The sequence below is a fragment of the Sciurus vulgaris genome (assembly GCF_902686455.1).
Source record: "Sciurus vulgaris genome assembly, chromosome: 8".
NCBI lineage: Eukaryota > Metazoa > Chordata > Mammalia > Rodentia > Sciuridae > Sciurus > Sciurus vulgaris.
Window position 1 is genome coordinate 25842908 of NC_136468.1, and position 19554 is coordinate 25862461.

The 19554-nt window shown below is 50.3% G+C and overlaps 1 protein-coding gene across 1 annotated transcript in view; it reads right to left on the reverse strand.

Annotated features, from left to right (window-relative positions):
- SND1 (staphylococcal nuclease and tudor domain containing 1) overlaps positions 1-19554 on the reverse strand; it is a 421454-nt gene that overhangs the window by 12786 nt on the left and 389114 nt on the right. Inside the window, exon 17 of the mRNA XM_079151650.1 lies at positions 2889-3077. Coding sequence (XP_079007776.1) covers positions 2889-3077 — 189 coding nt within the window. The remainder of the gene's footprint in view (positions 1-2888; positions 3078-19554) is intronic.

Sequence of the window (19554 nt, forward strand, 5' to 3'; positions counted from 1 at the left end):
CATCTCTGCTCTTCAAAGCTGGGGCCAGGACACAGCTCTATTTTGAGGCAGGGCATGTCTGTGACCCTCCCTCCACTCCCATCCACTCCTGGAAGCTCTGTCAGGCAAGCTCCTGTCTTGCTCAGGTTCCTTCTATATTTTAGGGCTCCTTAGGATCCCAGGTTGCTGTGGCTGTCCCTAGGGGAGGAGTCTACTATGCTGGGTACAGGAAAGGTTGGATCAGGACAGGAGCAGAGGTGGTTTCTCCTGGCCCTTGGCCGCCCCCACTTCCCTTTACTTCCTCCCCTAGGATCCTGGGTCCTTCTGGCAGGGTATGGGATTGTGGACTGGGGATCTATTGGTGGGAGACTTTCTAAATCTTATTTAATATGGCCACTCACAAGGCTCCAGGGGTAGGACTGGCATGGGGCCCGGGTGGTGGTGGTGGAGGCCTTCAAATCCACAGCAGGGAATCCAAGTTCAGTAAAAGTCAATCAATGGCCAATCCAGCCCTCAAGGGCCCTGCTGGGCATGAGTGTGTGGGGGCGGGGGAGTCTTACTGTTTGCCATTTGTGGTCCCTTCTTGGTCCCCTGGGTCTGCCCAGAAACCTTAAGGCGGGGTGGGGGAGTGGGGGGGAGAGAAAGTCTCCATCAGCCTCCTGCAGAGAAAGGGGAGGGCCCTACCCAGCCTCGTGGCTGAGAAGTCACCCACAGGGAGGAATTAAACCCAGCAAGAGGCAGCTAAGTTCAGTTGCTGGGACACCAGCACTGTAAAGTTCCTCTAGACAGACACACTCACTAATGCCTGCACACATAATCACACAGCCCAGAGAATTCTGTTTGCGACTGGTCTCACCAAATTTCTCAGCATTACCCTTCCTTGGTTAGCTTGCAGGCACAGACATACATACACCCTGATGCTAAGATGATTACCCTATCCCACTTAGAAAGGTGGTCCTCATGGGGCAAGGTTGTATATATATCCAAGATACCCAGGTTACAGTCCCCTAGTTTGCCACCAAATTTTCTTATCCGAGTACAGCCAATGTGGACTGCTGCAAGGCTCTGCCAATGCCACCCTGGAGCACCAGCCCCACCAGAAGCCAGCCTGGGTTCCTTGGGATCCTTCAAGCAGTTGGGGATTTGCAGGAGAGGGACCCAGGAGGCAGCCTGGCCTAGCACTAAGAGCTTTGTGTTGCATTTTAATTGGGCTGGAATAAAAACATGCAGCCCATGTAAGTAATTAATCACTGGTAATTACTTCTCAGCATCATTAAGTGGCACCAGTGAAATGACAGCTTGGGCTTTTCCAGACAAATCTACTGTGTAGTAAATAATGATGCCCAGTTCAGCACCTGGCAAGAAATGCATACCTTCCTCTCAGGCCAGACTCCCCTTCCTGTCCTTTCTGCATCCCTCTCAAAACTCTCCACTCAGAGGACAAAGGATGGCCCAGATCTGAGGAGGTTGCCTTCAGGGACAAATTGTTGTCCAGTTGTCATTTGCTGATAGCCAGGAAGCAGGCTCGGGGCAAAGGTGACTTTAGTTCAGGGTCTTGGACTCTGGTGCTGCCATACTGGCCCTACTGGCTTCTCTTTTGTGAAGGTTCAGCTCTGTAACAGGCAGTCCTGGCACGGCCTCACCCCCATCTCCCTGCAGCAGGCAGAGGACATGGGGGTGGCAGTCTCAAGTGCAGCTGTCACAAGCAGGAAATCCAAGAGGAAGCGTATGACTCCCTTTCTGTAGAAGCTGAGGCAGCCTGCTTCCCTGTCATTCTGGGAAGACAGGGCTTAATGGGAGCAGGAGCTGGAACAAGCATGGAGGAAATCCTCTGAGCTCACACTTTCAGCAGCTAGCTCCTCCAAGCCCCTTTACCTGTCCTGGCTTTCTGAGCCGACTTGCTCTGAAGTCTAGCTGGGTTGCAGGCCCAAATTCCTAGGGGACAGAAGACAGACCCAGAAGGGCAATTCCTGGGCCCAGAAGGAAAAGAAAGGTCCTGACTGAGGAGGAGCTGCTCTGGGCTGGGGAAGAACATGGTGACTTCAGGTGCCCAAAGCCCCCCACTCCTTCTGGCAGGTGTCTGGGCTTTGGCTCTGGAAAGTGAGTTTTGAGCCAGATGGCAGCCCCATGGGGAAGGAAACGTTTATTCCTAGTACAAATTTATGGCTCAGCACGGCTGTCCCACGAAATCCTCCTCAAGCTCAGAGAAGCCCTGACAAATTGGTGGCCAGCTGATTTATCCCCATTATAGGGGCTGGGCTGTAAGTCAATGGAGACAGGCTAGAATGGGGTGCTGGGCCTGGCTCCTGTTCCCAAACCACTGAGTGTCTTAATCATCAATTTGTTTCCTAAAGCTGCTTTGTGACCCACCCCCCTTGTCTCTTCAATGCAGTGTCTGCAGAGACTGATGGGCTGTAAATCCACTGTTCTAACAGCTTTATGCATCTCTTGGGGCTGCTTCCCTGCAGGGTGATGTGAAGGAAATTCAGACAGGGTAGCAGTGGGCCTCCCATTTCCCCAGAGGGCATTGATGGAGAAAGGTCAGGGCTGGGGCGAAAGGGAGGAGCCAGGCTCCTCCCCACAAGGGGCTCCCTCGTCATTTCTCCCACTGCCCCAAAGTCACCTTTCAATGTTCTGCTGCAGGGCTACCTGAGCAGGCCTGGAGATCACTGGGGAATCTCTCAGGCTGGAAGTCCAGGTCCACCTCAGGTCTGCAACAAGCTTGTGGTCAAGGTCACTTAAGCTGGCAGTCTTTCCCTTGACTGTGTGGCGCCTGGGTGTGAGTGCTAAAATCATCACCCTCCTGGGCCACTTGGGACTGTTCTCTGGAGGCAGACACTTAGGGAGCCGTGGAGGGGAAGACAGGGCGAGAGGGAGCACGTTCTGGGGACAGGCCGCCACACTCGTACCTTCTCTTTCTTCTGCTTGGCGGCCTCCTCAGCAGACAGCAGGGACTTGTAGTAGGTACTACGCTCGGCAGTGAAGTGGACCTTGGAGAGCGCGTGCTCCACCAGCAAGACGGACAGGTTAGCGCCATCCATGTGCAGCCAGCCGATGAAGTTGCCAGCTTTGTCCATGCTTTCTACCTCCACCTCCACCTGGGGACAGAAAGATGGGCTGTCAGCTTGTGCGGACAGTCCTGCCTGTGCAGGGTTGGGTCTGCAGGGGAGCAGAGTGTGCTGAGGCAGAGGGCTCCCAGGCCTTGGGCTGCTGTTCCCAGGGAAGAAGAGCAGGAAGCCTGTGGTTTCCATATACTTGAACCCCTCTGACACCCATCATTTCGCCGACTCTCCTTGGTATAAGTGAGGAAGTGTGCATCATCTGTGTGTGTGTGTGTGTATGGGTCAAGAATGAGGTAAGCAGCAGATGGGGCAAGGCTGTACCCCGCTCGTCTCTGGCATTCACCTCAGCTCTGTGCTAGGAAGACAGGCAGGCCTCAGGGAGCAAGACAATCCCCAGAGAGAGGGAGACTGTTCTTGCTGGAAGAGCAGAAAGGATTAATGTTTAATGAAGGTAATTAAAGTGGCTTTGAGAAAGTTGGGAGAGAAGAAGACAGGTGAGGCAGGAAGACGTGGGCAGGAACTGCATTAGGACACAGGAACTGCAAGCAGGCAACCCCAGCAGAGGGTTACCCACCCCTGGGAAGGAGCAACTAGAGGGATGTGGTCACTGCCATAAGCCTGGATCCTGGGCCAGGGACTGTGGCTGAAATCCCAGAATCCTCAAAAATTCTCACAGGGTTTAAGGGTTCCTGGGCTCCTGCCACTGAGGGACCTACCCCTAGGCCCTGGTTCTGACTCTGTTTCTCCAAGAGGGTGGCCTCCAGGTTGCATTCTTTATGGTGGTTGATCTGTCCCCACCACAGGAAGCCAATAGTCCAGGATAAATTCTTTCCTTGATTCTCTTCTGACCTCTTTCTTTCCCTACTAAAGGGGGCTATAAAAGCCTTTGCTGCTAAATGTAAAAACTTGTATTAATTTAAACGGCTTCAAGCTCGATTAAGCAATAAAATGAATATCTAAATACCTGGGAATTCTCAGTCTGAGCTGCAGCCAGTGGCAGAGGACTAGAGGGGAGGAGGGGAGGGGCCAGATGTCGTCGTCAGTGACATGGCTCCCCAGAACTAGACAGATGCAGCAGGGGGTAAAGAGAAGGTAGTGTGGAGCAGAGAAGGGGCAAGGCCAGGGAGGTAGGCCTCTGACTTCCTCCCATTCTTCCATCCACTCTTCCTACTTGAGGCCCCATGGTTAAGCCTTCAAGTGGAAAGGGGAGCCCAGCAACACCAGAGGCTGGGGTGTGGAACAGGAGGTGCCTACAGAATCTACGGGTCAGAAAAAAAGAATTCTATACAGATTAAGTCTGATTTGTTGATTTTGTAGAGGGAAACCAAGGCAAAGAGAAGGAGTGAAGCTAATAAGGGATCCAGCCCACCACAGAATACAGACTGCCTCTGAGCAGACAAGTCCTCCCTCACCTTCCACAGCCTTCCTTCCCCCAGCCATACTGAGGCCCCTCTCCCACTTTCCATGGGGGTAATGCTGGCTCCTTCCACCATCCAGACCCATGGGGCCTTGCAGGAGACTAGTAGATTCTGGGTGAAGGTGCTGGCTTAGTGGATTCTCCCTCCTGTGGCTGGGCTGGGCAGACCCTAGGCATGCACCACACCACAGGGGCAGAAGTGGGAAGAACTGTCATCTATCTAGTGCTCGTAAAGGCACAAAGGGAATCCTGCTTGTGTGGGAAAGAACAGGTGGGCAAAACTCAGGAAGATGGTCTCTTCTTTGTCTTAATTTGCAAAGTTTTGCCACACAGCTAAGGTCAGAAGCAGTAGGTCCCAGAAGAATTTGGGAGCAACAGTAAAAAGAACAGAGAGGCTGCTTGTCTTGTGTTTTAAAGCTCAGGAGACACATGTCTGGCCAAAAGCAAATGAAGCTGGTTCTCAGTCAACACTGAGCTCAGGCCCATACCAGCTCTCCATTCTCTGACCTCTCCTTTTCCACTATTTTTAGTAGCCAAGGTCCTTTCCCTAAAACTGAGAATGGCTGCCCTGCCTGGCCACATGGCATCCCTCCAGAGCTTGCATTGTGAGGTGGGCCAGAGTGGCTCTCTGCAGTGGGTTGCTGGGATTGATGCAAGAACCTCAGAGATGGGTTGCTGAGGCAACCAGGCAGGCACAGTCCCTCTCATCCTATAAGATGCCACCCGAGGGCCTCACTCCACATGGCAAATCCAAAATTGACACCATGTTCTCTGAGGCCAGATACTTGCCTTTCTCCAGGGCTCATACTACAGAGAACCCACGTGGGGCCAGCCCTGCCAGGGAGCTGCAGGCTCTCCTTGGCAAGCGAGCCCCGACTTCACACTTCCCCGGCCTCTCCCCGCCTGCAATCAATGCACTAACTTGGGCTTGACAAGTCCCCCGGCCCAGCCAGTAGCAGAAGAAAGAAACCTCTGGCCTTGGGCACTGTGCTGCCACCGGATCCATCCCACGTTGTAGAGGGAGATAAAGCTGTCGCCTGTGGGGCTCTGCTTCCCCTTTCATTAAGGCTGCTACTGCCACAGTAATTTCTCAATCAAAGGAAGCCCTCAGGGGAAGGTAAGTGGGCTACTGCTCCTGCTGGCTACTGAGTCACTGGGCTCCCAGCCTCTCTAGCCAACTCCCAAGCTATGTCCTCTCATGGACACACCTTGGCCTGGGTGGATGCTGGAATTCAGTGACTCTTCTCTGACTCCAAGAGGAGAAATGGGAGTTGTAAGCAGAGGGAGCTCCCAGGTTGGAACGCGTGGGCACCCTTCACCATGACTCTTCTTTATACTGACTGGTGGGACATGTGGCTTCACTGTGATATTATGTGGATCTGTGTCTATATGAGCTCTATTTCTCTGTTTAACACCAAGACTCAAATTTCTCTGACACTTCCCCTTAATTAAAAACACTATGAGCCAGGTGCAGTGGTACCTGCCCTGTTACTCAGGAGGCTGAGGCAGGAGGATCACTTGAGTCCAAGAGTTTGAGGTCAGCCTAGGCAACCTAGGGACCCAGTTTCAAACAAAACACCCTGCCCCTGTGAGATCTAGATAATACAGACACAGTTCATTGTTATCCATGGTAACTGTACTCTATACAGTGACCATGAACACTGAATTAAGAAATACTGAACTATCACTCCAAGGGGAAAACAAGGTTGGGGTTCCTGGGAGCCTCAGGTCATACTCATTTTGTCATGTGATTAATACATAACCTTGTTTTAGATGTGCTTCTGTTTCAAATCCCTTATTTAATATACACATTTGATTCACCTACACTGAACTCAAAGCCAGTAGCTCGATAACTCAGGTCAAGCTTGAATGAAGCTTGCCTAATGCACACATTTTCTCCTTAGTGCACAACCCAGCCTTCGAGGAAAGCTATAACACTATTTGCTTGGTACCATTTTAAATGACGAAATAACCAATAAAAAGCACAGACACATACACACACACACACACAATGCAAAAAGCAGTACTGATACCACAAGGTTACATTTATATTCCGACAGCTACGACAGGAAGGTAGAGAACTGCCCTGTTCAGCCTGAATGGAATATGGCTTGGCAGGTGGCTAGTTTCATGCCACTCTGTGCATATCCACGAGTGATCACAAAAGCACCACAAGAATTGATCATGGGTTGTAAATGAATTTTACTGAGTATGTAAATTTCCAAATACCTAATCTATAAATAATGAAGATCAAGTACATGTAGGTATGTATAGAGTCATTTCTTCTAAGTCACCTCAAACTAAAGACAATAGTTAGGGGAGACTTCTTATCAAATACACACAAAATCTTTTCCTGTCCAACTGGCTACTGTGAGCAATAACTGAGACACTACCCACAGACTATTGTGTAAACCGCGACGTGCACTACAATACTGTTACTTGCATAATAAGCATCTTAAAGTTTTAGAAGGGCTCTGGACTCAATGGAGGGAGGTCTGCTACAATGGCAGGTGACATCAAGGAATTGAGGCCTTGGGTGATGACTATGGGCTGCCAGAAGTCTGGGAGTGGTATCGCGTGTGGGCATTTGGTGTGTACAAACGTGGGTGGACATGGCCATGGGGGTACCACATAGTATGTGTGTGTACACAGCAGAGCTAACAGAGGACAGATACGGCTCTTACCTTTACTCTCCTGAGAGACCACAAGAAGGGGCAGGTGGCACCACTCTGAGGAAGTGGCTTGAGGAACTGATTACTACCTGCCTGGGCTCTGGCCAATAATTTAACCTGTGTTTCTGTTTACTCTGCTGTAAACTAGGGAATGCAACAGGCCTACCTCAAAGAATTTGTTATGATGATTAAATAAGCTAATATAAATAGGTTAAGTAAGCATTAAGAGAGTCTGGCATATAAATGCTTCATCACGATCATGAGTAATTTCTTACTTCCTGGTAGGGGCACTTATATCATGTCCAAGATCTTTATTCCTCAACTAGATGATCGCTCCCTGGGGCATGAAGCTGGTTTTACACATGGAATCTTTTCCAGAGCTGGTGTTTACACTGCCTGGCTCGTGAGCAGGTACAAGGTGAAGGGATTTGGGAGTCAGGTGGATTGCAGTGCAACTTTTAGCGTTAGCTGTGAATTCTGGGGCAGGTGACATAAAACTGCTTCTTCTTCCCATCAACCTACACCAGCAGCTCATGGCTAGAACTGTATCTCCAGGATGGTGTCCTTCAGCAGCTGTCCTACTTGGGCGAGCAGTGCACTGGGGTCTTCTCATCAGAAGTGACCAATCCTTGCTTCAAGAGGGATTTCCTTCTTTTTCGCCCTGAATAGCTTTGGTTTCTTACATCCTGGGATCCTCACACAAAATACAGGAGTGCAGGTAAGGAAAGTGAGGGTTGACAGGAAGAGCTCCGGTGTGACTGTCCCCACACCCACCTGGACCATCAGATGCCTTTCTGCTTTGTGGGGGGTCTTTCCCCACCACAGGGGCAGAGGGGTGGGTGCTGCCATCCAGCCACACCCAGGGAAGGCAGTGGGCAGCCACTAGACACACTGGACCTGGTCTGTCTGTGGCTGGGGCAGCCAGAGGGTCCTGCTGTCTCACGGTGGGACACATCCTCCTGCTCCCAAGCACATTAATGTGCCACTAATGAAATTGTTCTGGCTTATTTACCAAATTAATACAAATGGCACAGGCTGTTAATTTGCATGTCTCCTAATTACTGAGGAAGAGCTCCTGGTGGCCAGGCAACACGCACACCTCCACGCCCACTCAACTGGGCTCAGCCTCCCCAGTGGAGGCTGGGTGAGAAGGGGAGAAGAGGGAGAAGGCAGAGGAGCACTGAAGCAGCCCCAGCACCACAGATGGACGGAGCAAGAGGAGGACGGTAGTGGCCAGGAATTTGTGTCATTTCCTATAGCCCCTTTCTCTGTGACTTCTGTTACCTGGCTTCCAGAAATAAATGCTCAGCCCCTGTCCCCACCCCCGAGTTGCGTCCCTTTACCCCCTTGTCTGGATCCTCTCCAGATCCTTAAAACAGGAGCTACTTCAATCAGACAGCAGTGGGGGCTGAGTGGCTCTCCCACTCTAAGCATGAGGCACATTCCCTGCCTGGAGTGCAATGCGGACGGGGGCCACTTGGGGTTTGCCGAGGGGTGCGGAGGAAGGAAGAGAAGTGAAAGCCAGGCAAGGGCTGATGATTTCATAAATGTTAACAATCTCCATTTCTCCTGGCCCTCCCCAGCCAATTAGTCTGCAGATTCTGAAATCTCTTCTAAAACGTGTGTGCGTGCACGGTGGGAGTGAGGAGTTTATCAAGGAGCTCAGCCATCCAACCACAGAGGAACTTCTGCCCATGCTGGGGTTCACTTAGCCGCACACCCGCATCCCCCTCCTGAGGCTTTCTTAGGGTCACAGTGCAGTGAGGATGCAGAGAAGAGAGACTATGCCCAAGGGGCTGCCGCTGCTGAAGGGACAGCTTGAAAAAGGAGCCAAGGGCAACAGAATTTTAAAAATGTGGAATAGGGGAAGACATGGGGGACCCATGCTCCATACAATGACTTGCCAATAAATCTAGAAAAGGCATTTATTGGGGATTTTCCGGCAATAAGCAATGCCCCCAGCCCCCATCTACCAGCCTGCTACCTATGTAGGAGACCTGGGGCAGTGCAAGAAATGAGCCTCTAGCCAGCCTTAGCTCCAGGGAAAACAGCTGTGGGGGTGCTCCCTGCCACAGGGAGGTGGGCAGCCTCAGGCAGGACAGGATCCCAGGCAGCACAGGACCCCCACCTTACCCTGGGGCACCTGGAAAGAATTCCTATGCATAGTGGGGTGGCTGGGGGCAAGTTCTTCCAGAGGGTAGAACAGGAGTGGTCAGGGGAGCCCTGGGGAGGTGACACGGTTGGGGGAAGGAAGATGACAGGCTTTAGAGGCAGAGTCTCATTCTGCTGGGTTATATTCCTGCTTTCAAAACTCCCTAGTCATCTGTAATAAGTGCAGCAAGAGGCTGAATAGACTGAGGAACACGGAATATCCTTGGGTTCCACTGTGACCCAGGTACCGGCTCCAGCTCCCACAGGCTGCTTTGGGCTCATTTTCTTAATCTGTAAAATGAAAGGTGAGACATTTCTGAGGTTCTCTCAGCTCTGAATTTTCTGAGTCTGGAATGGGGAGTTGGTGGAGTGACAGTACCATGGGAAGCTGTGACTGGGAGTCCCCCAGAGAAGAAGAGAAGAGCAACGGGTTACATGAGGGGAAAGGCAAGTGGGGAAGCCCTGCTGGCTAATCATCAAGCCCAGGAGGGGAACTGGCAGAGGGGGAGGCGGGGAGCAGAGAACTGAAGAATAATTTGTGGTCTGAGGCACTCCAGGCTCTTTTGGAGTGCTACGGCTTGGATGTGGTTTGTTCCCCACAGATTCACGTCTGCCAGCTTGGTAGCACCCCAAGTATGGCAGTATTGAGAGATGGCAAATCTTCAATAAATAAAGTCTTGTGGAAGGTAATTAGGGCATGAGACACCACCTTTGTAAAGGACCAGGTTGTTATAGAAAGGCCAGTCTAGCCCGTCACCACTGTCTGGCTTCCCATCCTGTCTCTCTTGCAAGTGCTCTGGCCATGTGGGGCTAATCACCAAGAGGTCCTCACCAGAAGCCAGTGTTGATACCTGCACCATGCTCTTGAACCTCCCAAACTGTAAGCCAGAATAAATACATAAACGAAACAAAACAAAACAAAGCAATCCAGGGTCAGGTGCTCTGTTACAGCAATGCAAAATGGACTAAGATGTCAACCCACTCATCCTGTCCACAGCATTTTGGGGTAAAGTGTGAGTAGCAATCCAGAGCACCCAGAGCATAATTGAGGTCCTTTCCTGCCACAGAAGGACCCATGCCACAGAGCTGGGTTTTCCACCATCACTGATGCTACAATGAAGGCTGAAGCTGCTGCCACAGTCAGAGCCGTGAACTTGAAAAGACACTCCACCTTAATATAGTAGCAGTTTAACACAGCCAACTCATCCCCTGCACTCCAGGCCACACGCACACACACCAATTTCTTTCAGAGGTGATGAACATTAACACTATGCAATTAATAATGCAATGCCCCGAGCCGGGAGGCAGAGCCTACGAAATGCCTCCTGGGCCTCATTACCGTCAGGGCCAGTGGGGAGCGGGTGGGCAGCTGCCGGAGCTCCACGTGCTACTGAAGCAGCGTGGCTCCATCCCAAGTGCCTCTGCTGTCCCCCCTCACCTCTACACCAGATGACTTTTTCACGTCCAACCCATGGAGTGGATTGCTTTCCCAGAAAACCTCTTTTCTGACATCTAAGCACTGACCCATGCCAAAGCCCCAGGAATTCCTGAAAGTGCAGCCCAGGTTGGCACACCAGCAAGAGGGGCCCAGAGGCAACTAGGAATGGAGTGTAGGTCTGGATGATGAGTAAGATGGGTCAGCTAGCAGCTCAAGGCTTCTTTCTCTCTCCTTGAAGCCCTTTACCTTACTTCAGGGATGAGGGGTACGACCACAGGGTGGGGGCAGCCTCTGGTCCTACCTGAGGCAGAGAGGCAGAGAGGCAGAGAGGCAGCCGAGGTTATCAGCGCTGTTGAGTCTGCTGGAAAATGCAAGCCTGCTGACTCCAGGCCTCTGCGAACGTTAAGAGTTTACAAACTGACGCAATCTGTTCCTTTGGTGCAGACAATAAGGAAGGAGGACTGTTCATGTTCCCATGAAAAACCCAGGCTGGAGGTTGGAGGGAGAGTTAACTCTGTTTTTTGAGGTTCATGCAGGAATGTAGCTGAATGGGGGTGCCCAGTGTTGGATGCTACCGCTGGAGTCCTTTCTTAAGAGGTTCCTGGGTGGAAAGCAGCCTTTGTGATCTGTGATCTTTCTGAGTGGCTCAGCTCCTCTTGTCCTCCCTGGCTGACATGAAAAGAGCAGGCCCAGCAAAAAAGAGTTGAAGATTGCTTTCCGCCTGGTGCCTCTGGACAGCATTCTCCGCCCCAGCCCTTGGCTTGGGCTAGGAGGTCAGCCAAAGGGTGCTCTCCCAAGCCCAGCAGGAGAACTTCTCTGTTTCCAGGGTGATACCTGCCCTAAAGGGATGGAGCTAGGGGTTTTGTAGAAAACATGCTGACTGCAGTAACTCCCTGAGGTTATCAAATCTCTCACCTGGTCTGAAAGTAACCGACTATCCATTTGGGTCAACTTCAAATGACAGCTCCCTTTGCAGGTACCTGCTTCTGTGTAACTGACCCTGAAGCCTCCCCTGGGTAGCAGTGCTGAAGAACGTGGTGTCCTGTGCATTCTGCTTTGCTGACCCCGACTCTCAGCCTCCTTTACCTGAACCACTGTGGGCAGTGGTTAAAAAGTGCTGTTAAAAAGCACTCAGGTAGGCACCCAAGGCTCCTTTCCCTCCCACCAATTTTGGAGAAATAAGAAATTAACTGGGCTCCAGATCTCACTTTCTTCTGCTCCCTTGGACACCCACGTCCATCCTTTCCAACCACTCTTCCCCCAGCATCCACCTCTTTGCCTGCAAACATCCTGCCCATCTTAAAAACCTCGCTTGGGCTTCACATTGCCCCATGTCTGCCTCTTCACCGCAGTGTTCTGCACTTGCCCAACCCTCTCCATCTGGTGCAGACGGTCCCCATGGCCAGTACTCCACTGTCACTATTACTTCAAAGGTCACTCAGGACCTCTTAATTGCCATTTTAATAATTTCTTCACAGATTTCATCATTTTTGACCTTTCAAATGATCTGACAAAGTTGAGTACCCCCCTATCCTTTTTGAAAAAAGTTTAGGCCTTTATTATTTCCAATCTTGGCTCTTTCCCCCTGCCTTTCTTAGTCTCAAGTGTGAATTCTTCAACAGCAACATGGCCTGTGAATACATGCATTCCCCAGAGGCCATTTTCATCTATGAGTAGTCTCTGCCTTCCAGCACTGGGTGAGGGGATGCCACAACTACTACCTCTAGTCCAGACCTTCCACCAGGATTCAACGCCAGGTAAATCTCGACTATAACGAGTCTAACCCTGAATCTCTCACCTTCACTTCTGGCCCTAGCGGGCAGCATGGGAATCACCCTGGACTCTGATACACTCACGGGTGGTCTTAAGCTCACATCAATTCTACTTTTCCCTCTTCTTTATCTTTATTGCCACTCTGGAACTTCAGGTCCTAGTGGGTGTCTTGGCCAGTCTTGTCTCTAACAGGCCCTGCGTGATCCTGTAGAGTGTGGCTTATCACAGGCAGTGTGGTACTCTGGTTAGATGCAAGTTCTGGAACCAGACCACCTGCTTCAAATTGTGCTCTACTACTAACTAGCTGTGTGTAATCAAATAGGTTCCTTAACCTCTCTGGGTTTATCAAATGGGTACTGAAACAAATGACACCTACCTCACAGGGCTTTGAGAAAGTGAAACATGTAAGGAGAGTCTGGCATATAGTTAAGTGCTCAATAAATGTCAATTAAAAAATCCATATGTGATCACTTCATACTTCTGCTGAAATCCTTTCCTTGCTCTCTGCTTAAGTTCAAGTTCCTCAGCAGAGTCTGAGTTCCTCATAACTGGGCTCTTGCTGCTTACAGCTTCTATTGTTCCAAACTTGCTGTGCTGTTCCAGGCCTACACAAGCTATTCCCTTTGGCTAGAAAACTTCTGCTACTTCACCTGCAAACTCCTACCCAACTGACTCACTGAGATTCTGCACAGATGTGATTGCACTTGAACCATACCTGTATTCATCAGGGCTTTTCCCCATAACATTTTGTTCATCTCACCATTACAGTACTATAAGGGGTCTTAAAAATTTTATTTATTTATTAATTTCTTCAGTGCTTGGGATCAACGCCTGGGCCTTGTGCAGGTTTAGCAAGTGCTATATGCCACTGGGCTACATCCCTAACCCTGAATGGGCATTTATTAATGGCACTTAGTAGGGATTCAATAAATAGATGAAGGTCTGAAAGGTCCTAGGTTTCCCCAGACGACAAGCAGAGAACTGGGAGAAGGAAAGTTCCTATTGTTGGGCAAATGCAGTGGCACGGAGCTGAGCAGAGAAGGCTTGAGAAGCCTTCTGTGGTGGGAGGGCTGGCCCACATCTGCCCTGCTCCAGCAGCCTGCCCATAGGAGCCCAGAGGGGCCGAACCTGGCCTCAGTTAGGGCAGCCGGCACTGATGACTCAGGCAGCCAACACTGTGAGCAGAAGGTGCTGTTTTGCACTTGGCTTTGCTTGCACTGAACATAACTGGAGTGAGGATGGATTCCTCTATTCATCCACGCGTGAGTGCAGCCAGCATCTGTGAGCGCCCCCCTCTGTCTCCTACCATGGACCCTGCAGCAAAGGGCTGAGGAAGAGCTTCCAGGACAGAACAGAGAACGGGGAGACTAAAATGCCAATAAGCTTGGAGCCCTGGATCCCAGTTCACCAGCCAGTGCTAAATCTTTCAAGCAAGGGGTTAGGTGCACTGTGGATTCTGGAAGGTCTCTGGCCCTTTTGGACAACACAGAAACCTGTGAGAAAAGCAAAGCTGTTTATTTGAAAGATTCAGAGCTTGATTGAGAAGCCCTGGTCCAGTCACTGCAGAGATCTCAAAACGGGACTATGGCCATGGGGTCTACTCAAAAGCTGTCAGGAGGGGGACAGAGCACCCAATGCAGGGGGAAAGGGGACATGAAGCTCCTTCTTGACCATCACCTGATCTCTTTAGCAAAAAGAAGGAAGACACTATCCCCCTTGCAAGCCAGAAAAAGGCAACAAAGTGAAAAACCTGAACAGACAAAAATCCTACATTTCTAGCCAGGATCAGGCAACCGACTACCTCCCTTGTCCTCAGGCCAGCTGAGGAGGAACTGACTCCTTTGTGGCTTCTCTGAGAAAGCACCCTGGCCCTGCACAAACCCATTCCTTAAATTTATCCTGCCTCCGTGTGCCAAGCAGGAGACCTGACACAGGCCTCCCTTCAGCAGGCCATGCACTGACACGCTGCGGATGACTGCCCTGGGGAGGAACCCTTTTCTGATTTCTGCATCCAGGTAGTTGCAGGGTGGTAGCAGCCCTGTTAACCTACACCTGTGGCCAGGACCAGAAGAAAGAGAAGTCCCAGCTTCTCTGACCCCAATACGGAGCTGCTTTTAGACCCAGTAGAGAGGAGACCTGAGGATTTGGGGGGATCTCTGCCCATGTCAGATGCAAGTTCCCACACAGTTTCAAACCTCTTGTAGCACAGCAGGGAAAAGAAAATATCCTTTGAGATGATGCTGAGCCCTGGAGACTGGTCTTTGAGCCTGAGCAGTGCCAATGCTAGAGGGTTGTTCTGCATCCACCCTCCTGCACACCGGACAACTGGATTCTTGCTTGCTATGACCTGAAGGGCCCGTGATCTCTTTGACCTCTCAGTAATGCACAGAAAAGCCCATGGGTAAAAGCCACCCATTATAAGGTTTGAGCACGTACACAGGGAATAAGGATAAATGCAGCCTGCCAGAGGCCAGATCGGCCTGGTTAATGACCAGGCCTTGCTCTCCTCTCTGTGGAGAGGTTGGGCTTCCTCGCTGCTGACTTTTTATTGCTAATGACAATTAAAATATGGCACCGCTTACTCTCTCAGAGTGGAGCTCTAATAGGCCATAAACCCTCCCAAACTCCTAGGGCTGGGTTGGAGTTTGCATGGAGACACTTCTGGGTTACTGCCGGCAGTCCCCAGCAGTTCTTGGCCAGGGAAAGCAAGGAGCAGCACACCTGGGCCCATACCTGGGGCCACTGGTGCTCCTCCACACTGGGATATTCCTTCTCTCGTCACTTTGCCCACTGTCTGTGGTGCAAGCTCTTCACATGTGTTTGAGCCTTGTGATCAGTTCATGAAAGTTCGCAGAGCCACTGCAGTTGAGAACAGAGGTCAGAGGGAGCACTATTAGCAAAGGAAAGAAAAACACACAAGATGGATCAGCAGCTTAGTTGTGGATGGGACTCTGCCCATCTTCTTGACAGAAGCCAGGGTCCCATTAATTTCAATTATTTCCTCTCCCATTTCAACCTAATTTCCCAAATACAATTCAGCATAATAAGGCCCTGGGAGGCAGTGAGTGGCCCCTTGGCCCTATTATCCTACCAGGTGATTTTGCCCTGTTCTCAGCCATGTCTCCCCAGATAGGGCCAGGGTGGCCTCATCTGCTTACTCCATCTCCTGGTTTTATGTGCTAGGCAGAATCCTACGCCTGCTTTGCACTCCACACAGGGAGCACTCCTCCAAGGAGTAGTGTGAAACAGTGAGAGATGAGATGCCTAGTAGCATCTCCAGCAAAGACTGCCCAAAAGTCACAACGAAGCACCTAAAGAATCCATTTGACTCTGGAAGAGGAACAGTGACCTGACCCTGGCATAAGGCTGGCTGCCTCTTCTGACAGAGGATACTTGGATGCAGTTACTGCTGTCAACACAGCTTCTCCTACTGTGGCCTTTCTGCCACCTATGCCTTTGGACAAAGCTTTGAGATTCCTGCCACCACCCCATCACTCAGTAAATACCGTTTAAACAATTTGATTTCATTTAACGCCATCCAGGGGTGTTCTCAGTTGTCTGCTGCTCCTGAGCTGCTGCCTGGAGCCAGTAGTCAGGAAACTGAGTGAGAGGGCCAGGGGAAGCAAGCAGGGAGGGCAAGGCCAGCTCCACCCTAGACCCCAAGTAGGGTCACTGAGATCCTGCAGGGAGGACAGAACAAAAGGACTAAGGAGATTCTCAACATCTTGTATCTTTGCAAAGAGGAAGTACATTAGATAGTTCTGTTACATCCATCTCACTAGTCTCATTTCCTCTGACTTCAAGGACCCTAAGCGCTCACACAGCTGATCTGCTTGTGATGTAAGCTGCCCAACCCACCTCCTATACTGTACTGAGGCCATGAGCCTACATCAGGGATGCAAAGGCCAGACAGGCAGCAGTGTAAAAGGAGGCAGAGCCCACTGAGACAGAGATCTGTCCATTTACTGGCAAAGGAGTGTCAAGGCAACCCCCTTCCAGAAGCAATGTTGCCCAGGAGTGTGGAATGAAAATACAGGTGGTAGTTTGCAAGGGGAACCCCACATTGTCTGTCTTCCAGGATGCCTTCTCTGTTCACTCTTTCCTACGGGTAACTGCATTTTAGGTATCAGATTCTGTCCTGTATCAACTTGCTCTTGCTAATCTGTTACCCTTTACATGTTATGCCCTCCGAAAGAGGTTGTTTTCCTGTGTCCTCTGAACAAAGCCCAGTCCCCAGAGCCCACACACTGCTGTAGCATTCTAGCCATTGCTGGAAGGGGGCTTGAAGGAGGCGGATCCTGACTCCTGGGGGACACTATGCTTGGCAGGGCTCTCTTGCTTCTGGGTAGCACCTTTCATGTGGCTATATTCCTGGTTGCTGTCCAGAGCTTTTCTAACAAAGACAGCTTCCAAGGCTGGGCAGGGAGCAGAAAATGCAGGTTAAAGTTATAAAGGAGCAGAGTGTATACTGCAAGGGGAGATCAGTATGGCTCAGAAAGATACAGCAGGGCTGGAACAGGGCCAGGGATGCCCAGTGGAGCTGATGAAAGGATGAGAACGTCCACCAATGATTAGGAATCTTCAAAATGGGAAGACAAATGCTGAGGGAATAGAAATGCATGAAAATTACTAAGGGTATATAAAAAGACCTAGGACTCACTGTAATCAACCAGGTAAGAAAGAGTTATTGGCACCTACCAAGTAGAAAAGCACCACATTAGACACTAGAGTAGAGGTAAAAGGCAAAAAAACTGAAGAACTTCAGATTCAGTTGAGAAGACATGATGAAGCCACGTCATGTCAATTAGTGACAAAATGCCATGTAAAGCACATGACAACTGAGTGGTTCAGACAGCAAGTACTAAAAGGATTCAAAGGAGAGCGCCAGCTCTGAGGGCTGGAGAGTCTGACAGGAAACTCTTTAGAAAGGGGCTGGGCCTTACAGCAGGGGCCAGACTTCACAGCAGGGAGAAAGGCAGACCTGTTCTAGCACAAAGAAACACTGTGCTCTGGAAATAATACATAAGTGTAGAGTAGGAGGAGGAAGGAGGGGGAATTTCAGGACAGAAACTGAAGCTGAGGTCAGTGCAGGAGCAAACAGGTATCAGAGAGAGGAAGAGGGGACAGAGGAGGAAGCAGGGCCAGGAGGAGGTATAATCTGCTCAGATGGAAAGCTCCAGAGGGCTGCTCTTGAGAGATGGGGGTGATGGGCATGTCAGAGCCCAGTGCCCTTTCTGATACAGATCTGGGACTGAGGAATCAGGGGCTGGATTCTGCATGTTTGGAGGAAGGCAGGGAGGAAAGAAGGAAGGATAGGAACCTGAGCAAGATGCACAAAAATCCTGTCGCAATCATGATGGTGGGGAGAAAGCAAAGGGAAGGAATGAAAATGCATAGTGGTAGCTTGTTAGTGGATTGCAGAGCATGTTGACCTCATCAGAATGTGCAGGGGAGAGATCAAAGGAGCCAAAAAGAAAAGAAAAAAGCTGAAGGCCTCGTCACCATTACCAGGTTTGGTCAGTCAGCATGAGTCCCCCTTCGCCCCACCCCATTAAAAGACAAAGGACAACGCTTTGGGTCTCCTCCTACTGTCCCCTACCTGCCTCCATTCATTCCAACACTGTCTCTGATCTTGGGAACTATATTCATTGGCAGAACTGCACAGTGGTCATCAGTAAGAACCCTGGAGCCAGACCCCCTGGGTTCAAATTCAGCCTCTGTCATTTGCCCCCAAGAGTCATTTTAAATCTCTGTGCTTCAGTTTCTTTGAGCTATGACATGGGAATAATAAAAGTGAATTTCTCTCATATAAGGTTTGAGGTGATACATAAAAGCTCTTAGAACAATGTCTAGTACACAACAGCACTCAACAAATCCTGGCACGTCTTATTGCATTAAGCACATGTAAAAAGAACAGAAGCCTATATTGGGTCTGTCTAGGTCCCAGAATGATCAAACTCCATGGATTTTTAAGGCAAAAATTCTAGGTCTTTGGTCAATGTAAAGCCTGACTTGCTGGCTCCTAGCCTTGACAGGGGTCAGATCTCTGTGATTTCCAGCATTTCACAGGATCTTCTGACAGAGGGGAGGGTGTGAACTAGAGGTGTTGAGTCCTACCCTGTGACCATAAGTGCCAGACACTGCACCTACCATTCAGCTGTGGGGGGTGGGGAGCAGCTTTCAACTAGTGAGACGGGGTTTTGTTTCTTCAGTCTCAATTCCACCACCTCCTACCCTGCATGCCATGTGGACTGTTTAATCTGTCCCTAAACAGTTACCGACAGTTCATGTTTCTGTGCCTTGCTGTTTGTGGTAGGGGTCTCCCAATGTCCATCCTCTCCTTTTTCTGCTCCTGTTATTTCAGGCCTCAGGATGGCCAGCTTCATGACAACATTTCCCAGTCCTCTTTCTCCTGGTCACACTGGTGAGATTTAGAAGGACTTCTGGGAAAGCGTTTGCCACCGTTGTACTTTCTCCCTGTACTTTGGCTTCCTGACTGAAGGAAAAAGTGAATGGCTGCAGCCCTACAGGCACCCTGTGTAGGTGCTAGAACAGCTGAGCATGATGAAGGACTTGGATCCTTGCTGACACTGGGAGACAATGCCAGTGCTGGACTGATCTCTGAACATTTATGAAACAAACAAACAACCCCCCATCTTGTGTAAGCAAATACTGTTTTTGGTCTCTATCATCAGCACCTGGATGCATTCCTAACTGTGGCACTGGTACCTCCCTCTGGAGTGCACATCCTCCCTCTACCCTCCACCCTTGGCTGGGCTACTTGTGGCCTAAGCTGCACCTCCTACAGGAAATCTTTTCTGATTCTCCAGTTTTGCTTCTAGGGAATCCTGAGCACATGGGGCATGTATCACTCTTCCTCCAATTACTGAGGAGATTCTGTGCCTCTCAACTTCTTGATGGCAAAAAACATAGCTTACTTGACTTTGTGGTCCCAACTCCTACATGGTACCTGACACACAGAAGGTCAAAAATGTGTGTTAAATGAATTCAATGAAAAGGACATACAGATGCCAATCAATGCCACTTATTGATTTGTCTTGG